The 19,448-nt window shown below is 57.5% G+C and overlaps 2 protein-coding genes across 12 annotated transcripts in view; one reads left to right on the top strand and one right to left on the bottom strand.

Moving 5' to 3' along the window:
- CDH23 (cadherin related 23) overlaps positions 1-19,448 on the top strand; it is a 407,397-nt gene that overhangs the window by 308,795 nt on the left and 79,154 nt on the right. Inside the window, exons 27-32 of the mRNA XM_073878857.1 lie at positions 1,513-1,661; positions 10,480-10,540; positions 11,302-11,450; positions 16,133-16,268; positions 17,826-18,214; positions 19,110-19,211. Coding sequence (XP_073734958.1) covers positions 1,513-1,661; positions 10,480-10,540; positions 11,302-11,450; positions 16,133-16,268; positions 17,826-18,214; positions 19,110-19,211 — 986 coding nt within the window. The remainder of the gene's footprint in view (positions 1-1,512; positions 1,662-10,479; positions 10,541-11,301; positions 11,451-16,132; positions 16,269-17,825; positions 18,215-19,109; positions 19,212-19,448) is intronic.
- Positions 864-9,829, bottom strand: CUNH10orf105 (chromosome unknown C10orf105 homolog). Of its 11 annotated transcripts, XM_025850220.2 has the most exons (4): positions 7,928-8,339; positions 6,884-7,804; positions 6,183-6,362; positions 864-5,066 (listed from the first exon to the last, which is right to left on the bottom strand). In XM_025850220.2, the coding sequence occupies exon 4, from the start codon at positions 5,059-5,061 to the stop codon at positions 4,690-4,692; it is 372 nt and encodes a 123-aa protein (XP_025706005.1). In that variant the 5' UTR covers positions 5,062-5,066; positions 6,183-6,362; positions 6,884-7,804; positions 7,928-8,339; the 3' UTR covers positions 864-4,689. The 11 variants fall into 11 exon arrangements, 10 of the variants coding, with proteins under 10 accessions (XP_025706005.1, XP_025706007.1, XP_025706009.1 ...); XM_025850222.2 differs by lacking the exons at positions 6,884-7,804; positions 7,928-8,339 and adding an exon at positions 9,331-9,829; XM_025850224.2 differs by lacking the exons at positions 6,183-6,362; positions 6,884-7,804; positions 7,928-8,339 and adding exons at positions 5,162-5,294; positions 9,331-9,829.

Below are 19,448 nucleotides of genomic sequence, written 5' to 3'. Positions count from 1 at the left end.
AGCAGCCCCTCCCCAGCCCACCCCATGCCCATATGCATCTCCCCTCTGCCTTGCTCTCCTCGGGAGACCCTCATTCCTGCTGCCTCAAGCACTGTGTGGCAGGAGGAGAGAGCTCAGGCTCAGGCCTCGGATGGGGCCTGGAGCTCATACTGTCCCCAGCCGGGCCAAGTAAGCAGGACCTCCAGGGCAGTGGGAAGCTGGGCTTGGAGAGGAGCTTAGGAGGGCAAGGTCATCTACCTCGAGAGAGGCGACCGTGCCCCGGCATGTGGTCAGCCGGCCTGGGAAGAAGGATAGAGTCACCCCCTCATCCTCAGCCAGTGCCAGCTACTTGTACACCTCCCTGGGGTGACCACCCTCGCCCGGACCTGTAGGACGGGGCACACGCTCCTTCCTCCAGGGAGGGCAACCTGACAGCTGGGTCACGTCCCTAGCCCTGGGAGGGTCCCATAGGGAACCAAGGGGGCACAACCCCTGGACACCTTAGGCTTAGAAATCAAGCAGGGCTTGTGGCCCTGAGTGTCCAGGGCCCAGAGGCCCAATCTGCCCCTGCAGGCATGTTTGACCCATCTCTTGTTCCATACAGAATCACAGTGAGGTGGGAACATTTAAAAATCAGGAGGTTTTATGTAGAAGCTCAGATGTTCCCTTTCTCTGAAGAAATCAGAAGACCTCGTGTCTCTGGGTCCACCCTCGGCCTGTCCACTGTGGACTGGAAGAGAGCCGAGCTGCCCTTTAGGGTGGGCCCTCGCATGCGTGCACCCACGGGTCTCCCCCGCCTGGCCCTGAGAGCCGTTGGCTTGTGGTCTCCGTACCTGCATCTGTCTCCTCCAGCTGCTGTAACAAATTACCCCAAACTGGGCAGCTTAAAAGAGTAGGGATTTATTTCCTCATGACTCTGGAGTTCAAAATTAAGGTGTCAACGGGGCTATATTCCCTCTCAAGGATCTAGAGGGGAATCCTTCCTTGACTCCTCCAGCTTCTGGTGGCCCGAAGTATTCCTTGGCTCGTGGCTGCAAAATCCAGTCCGTGCCTCTGACTTCACGTGACCTTCTCTCTGAATCAAACCTCCCCCTGCCTTTCTCTCTTAAGGACCCTTGTCATTGGGTCTGTGGCCCACCCAGGCAGTCCAGGATACCTCAGCTCCAGGTTCTTAACTTTGTTCCGTCTTCAAAGACACTTTTCCCCAATGAGTTTGCACTCACAAGTTGCCAGGGACCCTGACATGGGTCCATGTTCTGGTGGCCACCACAGAACCACTTTGGGCCTCAGCTCCCTCCTCTGTAAAATGGGGCTGATAATGACAGCACCTACTTCGCATGCTTCTTGTGAGGACTGAATGAGTTAGAATAGCGCCTGGGAGAGGGTAGGCATTGTTAGTGTTATTCTCGATCTAAAAAAAGGAAAGAGCCACCTCTTACAAAGGCCAGAGTGGGTGAGATGAACAAGACACATGCCCAGGGGATCTGCCCGTCAGGCGGCTGCTAACGACCCGTCCGCCTTCAACTCCCGCAGACAACGGCCCCGTAGGGAAGCGGCGCACGGGGACGGCCACCGTGTTCGTCACCGTCCTGGACGTGAACGACAACCGGCCCATCTTTCTGCAGAGCAGCTACGAGGCCAGCGTCCCCGAGGACATCCCTGAGGGACACAGCATCGTGCAGGCAGGTGGCCGTAGCCCCCCTGGGGCAGCTGGTGGGCTGGGGGCAGGCAGGGCTGCACACACGCTCGGTGGCACGGTGGCCCGGGTGCCACCTGGAGGGATGGAAACGGGAGAAGGTCCAGCGGCTGCCCCGGAAGTAGCCAGGCACCCTCCTCCCTCCCGGGGAGAGCAGGCCTTTAGTTTCAGCACCCTGGCTCCCCCCAAAGACAGAAGGAAGGCCTTGCCTGCCTCCCGTTCCCCCAAACCCTCTCCTCTTCCCCCACGCCACCCAGAGGGCCTTCCAGAACAGCAAGGGGATGGAGCTGTCACATTTGCCCAGAAAGGAGGTGAGGGGAAATAGCCAGGGCCCAGCTAGGCCCAGAACAGAGAGGCTTTCATGGGGCCCTTGGCCAAAGCTCCCCTCTTGGGAAGTAAACAGGCACATGAAGAAAGAGCTCCTTTGCCAAGGGAGCAAGACCGACAGCTATGAGGCTCCGAGGGAGAAAGGGGAGGACCCGAAAAGGGAGGCCTCAGTTGCTGGGTGGGGAGGGAGGCCGGGCCTGAATTACCCTCTTCACCAGCTGTGGAGGCCGAGACTGAGCCAAACACAGCAAATCCGGGCCTGTCCCCTGGGGCAGGCTCCCAGGATCGGGAGGGGCTGAAAGTGTGTCCAGCTCCCTGCATCGGGGCCAAGAGGCTGGCAGGAAAGGGGCTGGGAGCAGGGTGCTGACTCCCAGAGGCCCAGAGAGTCCAGGAAACTGCAGAGATTAGCCAGAGGCCAGGGGTGAGTTCCGGAAGGAGGAGCGAGGAGGCTGTCTTCCTCTGGGGCTCAGCTTCTCCTCTGGCCTCACACCTGCCACCCCACTCACCCACAGTCTCCCAGGACCACAGTGGGGACACGTCTCCTTCCGGCCCTCCGAGAAGCCTCACCCCCACCCCTGGTCTCCAGGAAGAGAGCACCTAGTGCTGGGCCGGTGACTGTAGGCCAGATTCATCCTGGGATGTGACAGGGAGGCCCTGGGCAGGGAACCAGGACAAGGTTAACAAGCTGGAAGGGGAGAGGGTCCCAAAAGCCCGCGGAATGAGGCCTGCCCCACTTTCTAAACCTGAAGAATTGGTTTCTATTTACCCAACACGACACAGCCTGAAATCCTAGAGCCCAGGACTGAGACAGGGCAGCCCCAATGCTCCCTCATTTCTAAGGGAGAAATTCAGGCATTAGTGACTTCTCCAAGGCCCTGGAAGTTTCTGACCAAGGTGGCCTCAATCTCTGAAGGTACAGGGGACCTCACCAACATGCTTGGAGACAAAGCTTCTGTCTAAGGGCATGTGAGGGAAGATGCTCCCCCACCCAGGACTCCTTAAGCTTTGGGGGTGGGGACACACCCAGCTGGGGCCACCGTTCACTCAGGAAATAGAGACATAATTCATACTTCTGTGCGTGGAGCTGGTTATGTGAGAGGTTGGACACAGTTTCACTCTGCAAGCTCCCAGGTGCATAGGAAGGAGGAGACATAGATGTGGGTCTCCCACACTGCCAAGAGGAAGTGATCCCTGCCCTCCGTCTGAGAGCTGGGAAGGGTAGGGCTGGTTCCAGGCAGGAGGTGGCTTTCAGCTGGAGAGCAAAGACAGCCTCACGGAGGCGGTGCCTTGCACAGCGTAAGCCACAGCCTGGGGAGGGCAGGTAGTTCAGTTTGTGTGGAGTCTTGGGTCAGGATGAGGCTGGAAGGATAGTTTGGAGCCAGGTCCCAGAGGGCACTGAACATCAGACCAGGAAGCCCTGGCTTTCTCCAGCCAGCAGTTGGGAACCAGGGATGGTTCTGGAGCTGGAACCGTTGGGAACAAGTGGCAAAGCTGGAGCTCACTCTTTGAGAAGACCTGGCTGGCTGCACCGTGAGTCACAGCAGGGGGGCTGGGGCAGCCCTGTGGCTGGGCACCAGGTGGCCCTGGCCAGCTGACTCTCTGGGGCAGGAGGTAGGCAGCTCAGAACCCTTCTGCCCACTCTCCAAATCCGGGACCCAGAGTCACGGCCCTGTGGGGAGAGTTTGGGGGTTTGGAATGCTGAGAAGTCCACTCTAGGGTGGGATTGCTTTGGCAGGTAGCCAGTCAATGACGCAATTGCCAGAAACTCCGAGAGCAGACCTAGTGTGCTCCAGGTTTGAGGTGCTGTCCTGGAGAGGTCTGGATCCTCCTACCCCAAAGGGAGGATGCCTCCTGCCCTGCATGAGGCAGGAGCACTATGATGTGTCCTCAGAGCCCAGCTGGCATCACGTCTAGCTTCTGGCATTGCCTCCCACCACTCTGACACAGCACGGCTCCTGGCCTCTCAAGGAGCTCCTTAACCCATTCTCGGCCCCTTCCTGGTCCACTGTAACGTCAGCACCTTCGGGGGGGGAGGGGGCACCAAGATGGCAATTAGCTGGGTAGTGTTGAGAGCCTCCTGCTTGCCCTCCTCCCAACGGGCACCGGGCATCTCACCCACCACGAGGGCGCTGGCTGCGCCTGGGGATTATCAGGCGAATGCTGGAGGGGCCCAGGAATTCCAAGGAGAGAAGTCCCTGGCTTTCCTCTTGCCTCGGGCACTGAGTTGGCACAGAGGGCCAGACAGTACCTTGCCCCCCATGTGGGCCGAGTATTTCCCTTGGCTGGAGGGAACCTTTGGCCGTTTGGCAAGTCAAACTGGAATCCACGCTGGGCTTTGGCACCTGGAGGGTGAGCAGGACTTCTGCTGGGGAGCAGGGGCACTGCTTCCCGGAGGTGGCTGGTGCCTGGTTGCCGGAGGAGGGTACCGGGGGCTGCAGTTCGCACCCTCCGGCCGCGCAGTCGGCCCAGCCGTCTTTCAGCAGGCAGCAGCTGGAGGGTCTGCAGAGAGGCAGGTCCTCCTCCCAGGGCTGTGTCTGGGAAAGGCCACGGGCCTGGGCACACAGAGGACCACTGGGGCTGAGCGTGTGGCCCACGTCTGTCCGCAGCCCCTGGTTCCGGGCTCTGTCCGAGGCAGGAGGGTCCGTGGCTGGGTCCGTGGCTGGGTCCGGGAGGCCAGAGCCGCCCCATCACATCTTGGTGGATTCCGTGCAGTCGCAATCGTGGGTGACATCGCAGCCTGGCAGGGGGCGTCGGGGAGCAGGCCTGCCCCGGCGGAAGCTGTGCAGGGAGTGGCGCAGAGAGCCCAGGCGCTTCCAGAGCCTGAGCTGCGGCTCGCTGGGGCTCCCAGGGTGGTGGGGCATGCACTCCCGAGCCCGGCGCTGGGCCGGGTCCAGCGCGGCTGGTCTGCAGAGGGTCATGAACAGCAGACAGCTGGCCAGCAGGAGGAAGATGCAAGCAAGGACGATGAGCATGGGCAGGGGGTCAGCCACCTCTGTGGGGCTGCCCGGAGTGACAGGAGCTGTGAGGAAGGCCAGGAGGCTAGGACCCTGTGTGCTCATGGCTCCTGCAACAGGAAGGGGACAGGAGCTCAGAGGCAAATCAGCTGGACCCAGGGCTGGCGAGGGAAGGGAACGTTGATGGGAGCCGGGTGCTGCTAACCTAGCTGCAGAGAACATCATGGCCATTTTACAGGTTAGAACAGTGAGGACCAGAGAGGTTGACGAGTGTCAGGTCACACATGGAGCTGGGCCTGAACTCAGGTCCGCTTTCTGCTATATCCCCTGCCCACCTGCTGCAGAGGAGACAGGAGGATAATGCCTCTTGGCCTTGAAAAATCAGTTCTCATGAATTACAATAGTCTTACACCTGAAAACCTGGGAACATTCGACCAACTCCGTCAATAGGTTGCTCTCTGGCCTGGAACGAGTCATCAATTATAGGATGCTGCCGCTGGCAAGGACCCTGACAATTATCTAACGTTGGGGCTGTAAACCGGGGGCCCATGAGTATTTTCACTGGGTCCTTGTAGTGTTTTTATAAATTTCAATTAATTGTGAATATTTTAAAAGTAACAGACCAAAACCCAGGAGATTTCACATAAATACCTGGAAATCTGGCTTCTCTTGAAATTCCAGAATTTCGGCAATGGCAACGCAGGGCCAGTTGCTGCCTGGCACCCTGTAGAGGAGGCCAAGCAGCCGTTGTCTCCTTCAGACAGATCTGGCCCCCAGATCACCATACTCCCCTTCCCACAGGTCCACTACACGCCTTATTTCACCTGCCTGCTCCCCTGGACATTCCTGTGGGTGCTTACTAATGCAGCCCAGCCTGCTCCCATGACAAGTAAGGAACCTGAGACCCAAACAAGGGAAGGCCAAGCCCAAGCCCACACTGTGAGCCATGGCCAAGCAAAGGCCAGAATCAGGTTTCCTGACTCCTGGCCCTAAGGCTCCCAGTCCTCTGGGATCATGAGCCACTCCTAGAACAGGTGAAAAATAATCCACAAAGAGAGCTTCAGAGTTGACAAGGTGGGGCTCAGAACGCCCCCCCCAGACACCAGTCACCTGTTAACACTCATGACCATCCTACTAAAGGGAGCTCAGCAGAGGATCTTTGGAGATGAAAAATCAGGCTGAGCTTCTGGTTGAATATGTCTGGGGATGCAGATGACAATACTTACAGAGCCTGGCCGGTAGGTAATGTGAGACCACAGAGGGCTGGTGGCAGGTCTACTCAGAGAGTGTCCTTGCGGAAGTGGCGGTGCCTCGCCCAGGCTGATGGAATACAGACCCAGTGTAGTTGGCCCTTCCGGTTTCCCAAGAGAAGCCAGAAATTGCCTGGATTTTTCAGGCAAATGTTCCTGACATTTAAATGTTGACAACTCATTCAAATTTGGTTAAAGCAGGAGACAGGTGGGGAAGGGAGGATATGCTGCAAAGTAAACAAACTTGACCCCCCAAAAATTTGAAATGAATTTTCAAATATCTAAAACACAAAAACAGGCCACACAAAATACACAAGTGGGCTACCTCCAGCTCTCAGGCCAGCATAGATGATCTTTGATTTCTACAAACACAGGACAGGAAGTCCCAAAGAGGGTCTTAATAAAAAAAAAATGATCACTTCTTTCTTTTTGACCTTGGAGACGTTCCTGTGATGAGGGATGGCAGGTTGCCCTCCTTCTCCCCCAGCTCTCGGCTTAGAATAAACTTACAGTTGACTTTCTAGCATGGTGCCCAGCAGAGTCACGCCAGGGCTCTGTATGTGGCGCGCTCTGTGTCAGGAGCGCTATGATGTGTCCTCTCATAGGCAGTGGGGAGCAGAGAGGGGCCACCCGGCCCCCGCCCTCTGGAGCCCCCCGTCCCCACCCCAGGTACTCACCAGCAGCGGCAGGACCTCACTCCCAGCTCCCAGCTCCCTGCGTTCAGCCTCCTTCCTGCCTGCAGCCTCGCCCTGCACCCAGCCAACTGAGAGCATCCAGGGCAGCCCCCCCACCTCCCACCCATTCCCTGCCGCCACTCCTTCCAGCGTTTTCAAACAGAACACGACCCCTCCCAGCTGGAAATTTTGATGCCCGTCTAGCTGCCCACGGCCTCTGCCTTTCAGGCATTGGGCCTAGAAAGCACTCTGGCTGGGCAGCCATACGTGGGTTGGCCCGCCCTTGAATTTGAGCACAGAGAAGGGATGGGGGTGTGCCCACCACCATCTCCCACAGGGAGAAAACTGGCCTTCTAACCTCCCCCAGGCAGTACAAGTACATGGCTGGGAGTAAGAAAAGGGCAATCAGAAATGGGAGAGGTCTCTACCCTGTTAGCCCTGATATTATGGCAAGGCCCTCCCGTGGGTCTGGAGATCCTATCAGGCTAGCAAAGCTGGTCCAGACTTTGGTCCCAGGGGAAGAAGCACTTTAATAAAAAGATAAATGAGGCTATAATTAGCATTTTAGTAGTTTTCTTGGAAGCAAGAGACTCTAAAGCACTTGAAAATATCAAGCCACCCTCCCTGAAACACACAGCAAAACCAGCTGCCAGGTCCTTTTACAGCCCCTCTGATCCACCAAGGGCCTGCTTGCAGGGAAAAGAGGCCCCACCAGACCAAGGTTTGGAATAGTCTTGAGGGCAGTTGAAGCTTCTCCCTGCCTGCAAGCCCAAGGCACATTTGGCAGGCCTGGCTCTGGACATATCTCTGCAGGTCCAGTCTAGAAACTTCTTTCTTCCCTCAGAACCCCGTTAATCCCAGAACACATCTTGCTGTGCGGCCTTGGGCTAGTCACTATCCTTCACTGGGCCCTGTTTCCACTCTCTACAAAAGCAGAGGGATTCCCCAGGTCTGAGCGCACCCTCGCCTCCTCCCCAGAGTACCCCAGCAAGGGTCTGGCCCCACTTTCTTCACCAAGGCTTTTCCTGCAGTCCCCCGAGCACTGACCTCAGAGCCAGCGCTCAGCAGTCCCAAGCTTGGTAGAAAGGTCGTCTTAGCCGTCCACGGGAGGGCCAAGGAGCACCAGGTGCCAACCGTGTCCCCAGCCTGCCCTGGACTCTGCCGTACCCTGTGCCCCTCAGTCAGCCAGGCTGGGCAGAGTGGGCCGTCTTCACTCACTCTCCAGCTAGCCCTGGCTTTGTCTGGAAGAGTTTGGGCCCTGCCTTGGGGGAGGGGACAGCCAAGAGGGTAGGGATGGCAACTGGGCCAGGCAGAGGGAGAGGGGAGCCGTGCAGAGGAGCCGGGTTGCTCCCAAGCCCTCCCAGGGCCCCTCTCCGGCAGGTCTCCTTGGAGCCCTCACAGGGGCCAGGGGGGAGGCACTGGGGAGGCACAGGGAGGGTTTCACAGCCCCCGCAGCGGCTCTCACCTTCCCCCATCGGGGCTTTGAATGGTATGGTCGGCAGCCAGCGCCTTGCTATTCAGTGCCTGCCAGCCTCCGGGTTACCCGGGAGAGGGGACAGGAGACAGGGGCTGGGTTACAGCCCAGCGCAGAGGGGTAGGCCCTGGCCGCTCCCGGGCCCCTCCTCCCCTCCTGCGTCCCTGGGCCCCTCACTTTCCAGGCTTACCCCTCAGCTTCCCAGAAAAGCACCTGCCCTTTGAAGGTGTCTGGCTGCAGAAGTGAGGGGTGAGAGACATTCTCAAAGGTCCAAGAGATCTTAGGGCAGAAAGCACGGGATTGAGGGACAGCCGTGGCTTGCTCCTTATAGTTCGGGTGGGCCCTTGGAGCCCCTCCAGGTGGTGGCTCTCCAGCCCTCCCCACACCACACACACCGCACACACCCCCACACACCCCACACACACAGGCACACGCCCCTCCCCCAGCCTTCTTTCTTCCCGGAAGCCAGAGCGTCCCCCGCAGCCTCCCCGGAAGCCAGCAGCCTGCAGAGGAGCCTAAGTCTTGAGCAGCTTCCCTGTCAGGGACCCCCCCCCCGCCGCCCCCACCGCCTGCCAAGGTCCCAGAAATACAACACAGTGGTCACGGTGCCAGGGCCATTGCTCTAGAGACTGAGGAGATAGCAGTGGACAAAGGCCCATCCTCTCGGCGGGAATATAGCCACTGAGCAAGGATGCAGTATGTCAGCAGCTGATGGGGGTGGGGACAGCCTACGTATTGGAGTGGGGAATGCAATGCCACATACAGCGCTCAGGGAAGGCCGGACGAGAAGATGACATTTGAGCAGAGACCTGAAGGACATGAGAGAGCGAGCATGCAAATATCTGGAGGGAGAGCGGGCCGGTGGGGGCAACAGCACGCACTTGGCATTCAATATAGAGAAGGAGATCGGAGTGGCCGGGGCAGAGCAGGTGAGGGGGGGTGGTGAAAGATGGGCTCACATACTCCCAGTTCTCACCAGAAGGAAGATGGACTTGCTCTTTCTCTCGGCCCAAGGTCCAAAGTCCCCGCGAAGGATGAGATTGACCCAGTCTTGACCAGGTACCTTCTCCCGGACCGGTCACCACTGGCCATGGTCCATAGGAAAATGGCAGCTCCAGCGCACAACACAGAGTTTCAGGGAGAGAGGCAGAGAAGAGGGCCGATCCAGAAGAAGTGAGAGGTCCAGGGCATCACAGAGCAGTTCACCACCAATCGAGACAACCTCCCGAGGCCCCGGGTCTTCCCAGCCACGTAGTGTCAAGTCTCTTCCTGCATCACCTTCCAGGGGAGCAATCTCTTGACTCACTTCAGGGTAGAGTAGGTGTTCAGTTCCTGGTTTGACAGGACTCGCCTTGGGGCCGGCCATGACTCTGCCAGCAGCCTCGAGGCTGGGCTCCGTGTGAAAAGGGATAAGCACTGCATATGTCTCTGAGTGAGAACAGCACGCCCCCAAGTTCCCCCAGAGACCGTGCGTGAGGCTGAGGCACAGCCAAGCAAGCCGCCAGGCGGGGGGCGGCGGCGGGGGGGGGGGGTCTGAAACTAGACCGGAGCAAATGTGTAGGTGATAGAAGATGGAGCCACCTGGTGGGAGGTGGGATTTCTGGGTTTCTGCGAAGTGGCTGTTACAGGACACAGTGCCCAGCTGGGACTCAGTGTGGCCAGAATGGCTTCAGACCAAGAAAGTGGGGGCAAGAAGCAGCCACACAATCCAGCCCCCTCAGATGCGGCTCCTGGGATCTCAAAAGGCTGAAGGCGGGAAGCAGGTTCCTACGGGCTGACCTCGTCAAGCCTAGAGCCAGAGAGCTACTGTGCCGGCATCCACCTTCTCCCCCAGCCTCCCCGAGACCCTAGTGGAGGATCAAGGAGCAGAGCTGGCAGGTCCCCTCCCCTACAGGGCAGCAGAGAGCCACCAACAGGTGTCCTCATGGGGGATGAGACAGACAGACGTGTCCTTCTCTCTCATACCCCCAGCTTCTGTGGGAAACCACTGGTTGTCCAGGATGGGCTGGGAGTGGTGTGGAGGGCAGGAAAGGGGCTTCACACACAGTCTTCTCTCCCTGTGTGGCGGGCGGTGGGCAGGGGGGACGGGATTCGAGGAGTGACCACATGTCTCATTCTCCCTCAGCTGAAAGCCACAGATGCAGATGAAGGCGAGTTTGGGCGTGTGTGGTACCGCATCCTTCATGGTGAGTGGGCTGCCCTAGGATGGAGAGGGCCAGCGCTCCTGCCCTTAGGATGGCAGAGCTTCTCTAGGCTGCCAGGAGTCTGGGAAGCGAGGCCAAGGGATATCGCCCTGACCGAGGGGGCCTTTGGGGTAGGGCAGCCCCTCCGCAGCAAGCCCCCCGGAGATGGTCATTGGCCCAACATATAGCATGGGACCATCCCTGAACTAATTACTATTGGCCAGAGACTAAAATCTGCTGATCTGCCCAGTCTGGAAATCAGGGTAAGATCACCCCTACACAAAGCACTTGGACTGAGAGTGGAGGAGGGTGGATCCCCAAAGGAAGATCAGAGTCCTGTTCCCCCAAGGTGGCAGAATGGGTACGAGACTTGGCCCAAAGATGTATGCAAAATCCTCAATTCAACCACCCACAAAGAATTTGGTTCTGGTTCCTCTTTTTGTAGTGTCCCAGACCTTTCTGAAATACTGAATCCACCGGCACGTCTGGGTACGGGTGTGTCAGGGGACTCCCAGCCTTCCCATAAGGAGCGTATAAGGCAGGCTCCTACCCTCTCCCTCAAATCCTCCCAGGCCAGGGCAGCATGAGGACGATAACTTCTTGCCATCGTGGGCTTCATCCAGGGTCCCAAGACCTCTGGGCAGGATCAGCATTCTGGGTATCTGGGCGCCCCCCACTTCCCCCCCCCAGCCCCACTATGCCACGATCATCCCATGTCTTGCTCCAGGATGGAGCCCATGCATCTCCTCTGTCCCTCCGCACAGGTAACCATGGCAACAACTTCCGGATCCATGTCAGCAACGGGCTCCTGATGCGAGGGCCCCGGCCCCTGGACAGAGAGCAGAACTCATCCCATGTGCTGATAGTGGAGGCTTACAACCATGACCTGGGTCCCATGCGGAGTTCCGTCAGGGTAAGATGCTGGGAGGCGGGGTGGGGTCAGCAGTGAAGCCCTGCCTCCCCTTTAGCAGCAGCCTCGGAGATGGGCCGAGACCACAGCTGGCCCAGAGATGGCCACCAGCGGGGGCCCGGTGGGGGCAGGCCACCACTGGTTTAGGTGCAGAATGACCTGGGGCTATGGTTGCCGGAGGGCATGCCGAAGCCCAGCCTGGGATCTCAGAAGTGTCATTTTGCTCTGAGCCTCAGTTTCTCCAGATGTGGAAGGGGGTCAGTGATACTGATGGCTGTCCTAAGGGCTGAAGGAGGTGTCCTTACGGTACTAACCCCCATACCCACACAACTCACAAGGAAATCTCACAAATCTGACCTTCGAGGTAGAGATGTTGCCAACTTGATTTTACATGTGAGGGAACTGAGGTACAGAGGGGTCGCTAGTGATAGAACCAGGACTTGAGCCTGGTCTTCCAAGTCCAGGTTCAGTGCACTTTCCATTGAAAGTGTCCCCCAAATATTCCGGTTACCACTCCCAGATGTATTCTTTTCTGCCCACCCTCACTTACCTCAAGCCTCTGCCCCATGTGGCTGAAATCACATTAAACCTCCATCTTCCTGAATGGTCAACAACAGACGCACAGATACTCCTACTGGCCGGGCTGGTTGAGGCACTGTTCTGCCCAATGGCAGGGGGGTGGCTGAGGTAAATGACATGGCTCTAAAGGTCACCCCGCCCTCCCCCCACTGCACACTCAGCAGCTCACAGCCCCTTCCCCACAACCAGGTGGAAAGTGAGTCAGACCCCAGAAGTGAAGAGTAGGTGGAGGTAGGAAAAGCCGGGGTGGGGAGCAAGCAGGGACTTTTACCCAGGACTGTGTGGAGCAAAATGAGCTTCTTATCAGCCCCATCTCCACCCCACTCTTTCCCCAGACTGAAAACAATGAACAGCAACCTGCCTGGGGTCACCATCACGCAGGAGGTGCTGGGGGGTAGGTGACTCAGCCTTGGCCCATCTCCTGCTTGTGTCCCCTCAGCTTTGCCCCAGGAGGAGAAGGAAAGAGCAGTCAGTCTGGGTCCTTACAGCTGCCCCTCTGAGTGAGCTCTTCCCCGGGTGGGGATGGCTGAGGGGTTCACATCCCTGGGATGTTTACACCTTGGGGCTTCTTGGGATGATTCCGGGCCACTGGTGACGGCAGTTCACACTCAGTTACCTGACTGTGCACCAGGGCATCCCCACATAGCCCTGCTCCCCTGCAGGTCCGTGAATTGCTTACATGCTGGTGAGTGCACTCACATCAGAGCATGCTCTTTGAGGGGCCCACTTCAGGCCACAGAGGGACTGATGTCAGCGTAGCTTGGGTTGGCTACCTGGACTTGAAGCTTCCTAATCAGAGCCCTCCCTCTGGCCTCCTCACTCCCCACCCTCCCAGAAGCAGGTGGGCACCTCTCTCCAGGGCCTGCTCCTGTCAGCCTTGACATTGTGACTGTAAACCTTTTTTTTTTTTTTTAAGATTTTATTTTTAAGTGATCTCTCCACCCAGCGTGGGGCTCGAACTCACAACCCCAAGATTAAGAGCCGCATGCTCCACCCACTGAGCCAGCCAGGTGCCCCTAACCACAGACCTTTTGAAACAAAATGGTATACAGTGGGCCAGGATACAGCGTAAAACAGATGGAAGCCACACTGGGCCGGTCAGTGGGGGGATGGGAAATACACCTGCTCGCCCCACCCTCCTTTGCTCCTCTCCGCGTGAACCCCGAGGGAACCCCGCGTGAAATCCTCACATGGTACTTACTCTCTGCCAGGCATTTCTCAGTGCTTTATGACCTTGAACTCACTTAACCCTCATAACTACAAGGTAGGCACTGTTACCATACCCATTGTATGGAGGAGGAGACTGAGGCAGAGAGGGATTGGCCAATGTGTACAGGGCCCCATAGCAATAAGGATAGAGCTGGGCTTCACACGCAAGCAGTCCACGCAGGTCGGCTCTCTCAGCCCCTACACTCTGCTGCCTCACATACAGGCCCTTCAGAGCCCAGAGTCCACTGCCTAAAACCCTGAGTTATTTTAAGGTGGGAATTTAGGAGCTGGCACCCAGGGCAGAGGCGTGATAGCCTTTGTGAGACACAGCCTCCACAACTCCGAGCCCCAAGAAACCTGGGGACTTCCCTGAAGACAGTGTGGGGACTCTAGCTTTGCCCTGGATTCATTTGCCCAGCAGCAGCCGAGATGGCTTCTGGGGACCATCCACGTTCCCCAGGTCCTGCTCTAGAGACCAGGGACAGCGCAGACAAGGGCCCAGGAGCACGGAGTGAAAGGCCCTCCTAGAGCCTGGGGGCCTCACGTGCACCCTGCAAGCGTGCACGTGCATGTACACATGTCTCCTGCCCTGTCCCCTCTGGAGAGCACAGCACGACACAGACAGTGGGGCTGGTTCTCCAGGGGGCCCAGGAGCTGAGCCCTCCCGCTTATAAGAACTTGGCAGACCTGTGCGTTTCCTGTACATCTGTGTCTCTCAGGTTTGCAAACCACACACCAGTAGGCCTCCTGTCTCAGCTGCTAAAACAAGGCTGAAACTGACGAGAGGATGGTGGCGTGGAGCCAGCCTCATGGAGCACGGGCCACACCCAGGCTCCATGCCACCCCCCTCCTCCTTATCATCCTGGCAGACTGGCCCTGTTTGTGCCCCCACGACCCCCAGAGTAAAGGCCAGTTGGACAAGCCGACTCAGGAAGGGGAAGGCTCACGGTTTTGAAAGATGGATGGTTAGTTTCTGTTTACAGCAAGAGAGTTCCTGATATTCGTCCATGCAAATTCCCCCCACACCCACCCCACCCAGGATCTTCCCAGCCAAGTTCTTGGTGAAGCCAAACTTAGAAGGTTCTGGCTTGTGAACAGCTGTGCTCTGGGGTGGACACTTTAGTTTGCATAGTGGGTTCTGGGTGTCTGGACATGAAAATGTGATGACGCAACAGGGCTGCAAGGAACCCCAAGAGCCGGGAAGAGAGAGAAACCTTTACCCGCATATGCCTCTCCTCCCCCCTGCTAATGTTCTCCACGAGTCAGGCCACCATTTCTGCTACCGAAGCTCCCCCACTTCTCCAGCGGATTCCCAGCTAAGCCCAGGAGAGAAGCCAGGGCTGATCCCAACAGCCGTGATCAATCAGAAACGCAATATTAGCGCTGTCAGATTGTCTGTGCCGTGGCCCCGCCATGAGCGCTGGTAAGCATGTGTGAAATCTGTGTTGCACACTCTTGCCAGTGCTCCATTTGCTGCTTCCATTCTTCTGGCAAGTTCCTGCTGACCCTGGTTCTGTCAGGCTGGAAGGAGGTGGTCTCCTCTTCTAAGGCCAGCTCATCCCCAACATAGAGCGAAGAGGGGTAGAGGTTGGTGGGCTGAGAACCAGGAGGGCCCCCCTCTTTCCCACCCCTTCAGTTACCATGAGGCCTTGGGTACATCCCTCCCCCTCCCTGAGCCTCCGTTCCCCCCGTCTGGGAAAAGAGGCAGGGACCCTGGGCCTCCCTGTGGCTCCTTAAGCACCAACACTCTGTGATACTCTCCTTTCCCCTACCACCCTGGTCCTTCTGGACACAGAACTGGTCCTGCCCGTCCCTGGGCCGGACCCTCCCTGTGCTCCTGTGTGATGTGAGGGGCAGGGGCAGGTGATGTAGCAAAAAAAAAAAAAAAAAATGCTATGACCCTGATCTCTCTTCCATAAAGATCTCTTAAACTGTTTTTCTTCTGTTATGCAAGATCTATGTGTTCTTTAAAGAGCAATTAGAAAGTACAGATAAACAGTGATGGAAATGATGCATAATTCCACTAGTCAGATAGAGCCGCTATCTTGGCCAGGCTCCTCAGAAGCAAATCCTGGGACAAGAGTTGATAGGAAGATGGTTAAGTAGGAAGTGTCCCCAGGAAAAGCCCGAAGGGGCGTGGGACCAGGGAAGGAAAGGCAGCTGGGGAGCTTTGACTCAGCCCCACGGAGAGCTCTGGAGAGAATCACTCCAACTACCCAATCAGGGCTGAGGAAGCCAAGTGTTTACAGTCTATACCCATCAGAACCTGGTAGGGGCTGCCCCAGGGGACATAATCCCCAGGCCCTTCCGGCTCTCTGGGTGTGTGTGTTCCAGCAGCCTGGTGGGGTGGGGTGAGTCCCCTGCCAAGAGCCATGGTGGCTGGCTGGCAGAGAGAGCCCCCAGAGAAAGTGCCTTGGTGATCAAAAGGAGTCTGAACACCAAAGTCCTCTGCTACAATCATCATGAACATTTTTGTGCCTGTTCTCCCAGATAGATTTTGATATTCCAGTGGGGTCACTTCAACCTTTTTAAGCACTTTTGCAAAGCCTGGCTCGTTTTGTCTTCCTACCAACTGTAGACGTGGCACAGAGCATGAGTTACCAGGCTGATATATTACTGTTCATAGCTGAGCAACTGGATGGCCCCAAAGAGTCACTAATTAGTCACAGGTTCCCACAGGGTTAGTAACAGTGCCAAGAGTAAGATCACATGACGTTCGAGCACCTGCCCCGTGCCTGGTACTGTGCCAGGTGGGGGGGCCGTGGTGACCAACTGTCAGGAGCTCCTCAGTGGCCCAGGAGAGCAATGCCCATACACGCAGGCCCAGGTGGGCCGGCCCTGGACTCCTCCGGTCTCCACCCCACTTTGACCTTCCACCCCCCGTCTGGCTCCTACAGGTGATCGTGTACGTGGAGGACGTCAATGACGAGGCCCCCATGTTCACACAGCAGCAATACAGCCGCCAGGGGCTTCGAGAGACCGCGGGCGTCGGCACGTCAGTCATCGTAGTGCGAGCCACCGATCGAGACACCGGTGAGGCCGGCTTTCCCCAGAGTCACCCTCCGCAGCTCGTCCCTCCAGCTCCCGTGGGGACCGTCATCCTCGGGACGCCGCAGCCTCCCCCATTCAGCAGCTCCCAGGCTGGGGAGGGGCTCTGGGGACAGTCCTGGTGGCTTCCGCACCAGATGCCCAGGCCTGCAAGGACTGGAGTAGGGGACTTGTCCCAATCTCTGGATGGAGAGAGGGGAGGTCCCGAGCTTGGAAAGTCTAGGTTTCTCACTGGCAGAGTTGGCAGCTCCTGGCTAGCCTTTGGCTGGGGGCCGGGCAGGGCTGGGGGAGGTAAGGGACTTGTCACACAGCTGGCCAAGGCCTGCCCCTCCAGCCAGTGATGGCTCCGTGTCCTGTGGGCCTGGCTCAGGGCCTGATACATGCAGGCTTCACAAGGGGCAGTGTTCTGGAGTGCTCTGAAGGCAGCCCACCCTCGCCAAGGACCCTGAGCCCCAGAGACAGTCACAGCTGGCGGTGCAAAACAGAGGAGAACGTGGCCAGGTCACAGCAGCCCTCTTCATGGGCCCTGGCTATTTGGGCCTCTGCCCCAGGCCAGGGATGCAGCCAGAGAGGAGCTCTTTCCTGGACGGTCCACTGCCGCCCCTGGAGAGGCTCCCTGAGCTGCTCCCAGTGTCCCAGCTCCAGCCCCTTCCTCATGTCAGCCCCTGCCAGCATCCCCAGCCCCGCTGGGGCACAGGATGGGGTAACGGGGTTGCAGGGGGGGAGATGGGTCAAAACTGTCAGATTTGCCATCCCTTATATGGCTCACTGATACAGTTCAGGCCACATATGTCCCTGTTGTCTAATGGTTCATGGCCTTTTCTGGGTCAGGAATCCCTTTGAGAAATTAGTAAGAGCTAAGTGTCCCTCCCTAGAAGAATGCACATCCATTATGAGTTTAGCAAATGATTTTAAGGAAGTCTGGGATTTCCTGAGTGGTTTTATGGCCATTCCCCTGGAAGTCTGTGGACTTCAGCTAAAGAATCCCAGCTTGAGCTCCTGGTTGAAGAAATGTACCGAGGCTGAGGGATTTTAGGTGAAGGAGTAGGGCGGACAGGGGAAGGTGGCCCTGGTACTCGCACCCTTTGGCTGGAGGAACCAAATGGAGCCTTGGCCACTTCTGAGGATGCTGCCCCTAACACTTTCTAGATGAAAGCTCCCCCTTACAGGAGATCCCTAATTTCCCCATTGCTACTTGTCCAAATACCCAAGGCTGGGAGGGGTTGCTACTTGAGCTTGAATTTAGAGGCTCCAGAAGCGGAACCAAATCCCTCCAGCACATCTCTTATGCCAAAGCCAAGCCCCAGAGAGGCTGTGTGTGTTGGGCCTTGCTGTCCACATAGACCCTGGCCCCATCCTCTGCCACTTCTCTCGGGGCAACCCGACCCCCCAGAAGTGGGGGGCAGTACACACTGGGCAGGTCAGCCAGGGCCACTCACCTGGTCCGTCAGGGCCAGTAGCAGGTGTGCCGTCGGCAGCCTGGCAAGCCACAGGGCAGCCCCACCCCCATCTGGGACAGCACACTCTTGTGTCCTCCTGCAGGGGCCGGCGGCCTGGTGAATTACCGCATCCTATCTGGCGCCGAGGGGAAGTTCGAGATTGACGAGAGCACGGGGCTCATCATCACTGTGGACTACCTGGACTATGAGACCAAAACCAGCTACCTGATGAACGTTTCTGCCACCGACCAGGCCCCCCCCTTCAACCAGGGCTTCTGCAGCGTCTACATCACGCTGCTCAATGAGCTGGACGAGGCTGTGCAGTTCTCCAACGCCTCCTATGAGGCGGCCATCTTGGAGAACCTGGCACTGGGCACTGAGATCATGCGGGTCCAGGCCCACTCCATTGACAACCTCAATCAGATCACCTACCGCTTCGATGCCTATACCAGCGCCCAGGCCAAAGCCCTCTTCAAGATAGATGCCGTCACGGTGAGGGAGGCTGGGAGCCGGCACAGCAAGGGCTCTCCCTGGGAGCAGGAAGCACAGTCCTTTTAAAGCTAACCAACATTTCTTGAGTTCCTTCTATAAGCACGGCACTATCCTCTTGGTCATAGAGTGTCTTTGAGATAAATACCCCTGTAATGCATCCCTCTCAATATTCAGGGGTAAGATAAAATTTATACCTAGGCAACCTGGTAACCTTCTTACTAGTAGACAGTGAGAGCTATGCAAGTCATCACATTTCTCTTTTTACCTTGGCTGTTAGGAAGCTCAGATGTGAATTGCTTCATCACAATAGCCAGTCTTAGCTAAGTAGCAGCTAGTCTCTTATCTACTATTTGGATCTTACTCTTCCATCTCTGCTTTGGTGTGTCTTTTATCAGACTCCCTTCTTTGAAAATAGGCAAGGTATGAATCACAGCAGGGTACAGGTCTTGTCCTAGGGAATATTGGGTTCACAAAGATGAACGAGACCCTTCCCAGCCCCCAAAGAGTTCGTAGACTGGGAGGAGAAATGAGGATAATCAGGGATGTACATCCAAGCACCACAGGGGAAGATGTGAAAAGAGCTACAATACAGGTGTAGTGGAGCTCCCAGGGGCCCAAATGAGAGTGATCTTACCTGGCTGGGGGAGCAGGCAGCCTACACGGACGAGGTAGCATCTGAGCAAGGTTTGAGAAGGAAGTAGGATTTAGGCTGACAGAGCTCCGTGGAGATGTTCTGCTGGGCAGAGGGAGCGACATGGAAGGTGGGAAAGTGGGCGAATGTTGGGGATTAGCGAGGACTCTGCTTTGGTCGGGGCACAGGACAGCTTGGGGGCAGGGCGGCCTCTGCCTGGTGGGTACGATGTCGTCAGCCTCCCGTCTGTTCCGCTCCCGGCAGGGTGTGATCACGGTCAAGGGCCTGGTGGACCGGGAAAAAGGTGACTTCTACACCTTGACAGTGGTGGCAGATGATGGTGGCCCCAAGGTGGACTCCACCGTGGTGAGTGAGACCCCGGGTGAGAGCCCCACAGGCATAGCCCATCACCGCCCCAAGGCACCCCAAAACACACATCTTCACCGGCCACCCCCACACAGGCCAGGCAGCGGGTGAGGGTTTCGGCCATGCAGGGACAGTGCTGCAGCCATCATGCCACACCTTCCCCGGGCAGCCTGGGCTAGGGATGAGACCACAGACCGGTGGGGGGCAGGGCAGCTGGGAGGGAGCTGGGGGAGCTGC

The sequence above is a fragment of the Callorhinus ursinus genome, unplaced genomic scaffold (genome assembly GCF_003265705.2).
Source record: "Callorhinus ursinus isolate GAN/ISIS: 27379988/994484 unplaced genomic scaffold, GSC_fseal_2.0 scaffold31, whole genome shotgun sequence".
NCBI classification, from domain to species: Eukaryota; Metazoa; Chordata; class Mammalia; order Carnivora; family Otariidae; genus Callorhinus; species Callorhinus ursinus.
The sequence above is the reverse complement of the archived record's forward strand: the minus strand, read 5'-3'. Positions and strand labels throughout refer to the sequence as shown.

What these genes read in the sequence shown, in the direction of transcription:
- CUNH10orf105 (XM_025850214.2), bottom strand. Translation starts at nt 8,614, where the DNA reads ATGTCTCTCACCCCTCACTTCTGCAGCCAGACACCTTCAAAGGGCAGG. An exon ending in CTTTTCTGGGAAGCTGAGGG is followed by an intron (nt 5,067 to 8,544) that starts GTAAGCCTGGAA and finishes TTCCTGTTGCAG; the next exon opens with GAGCCATGAGCACACAGGGT.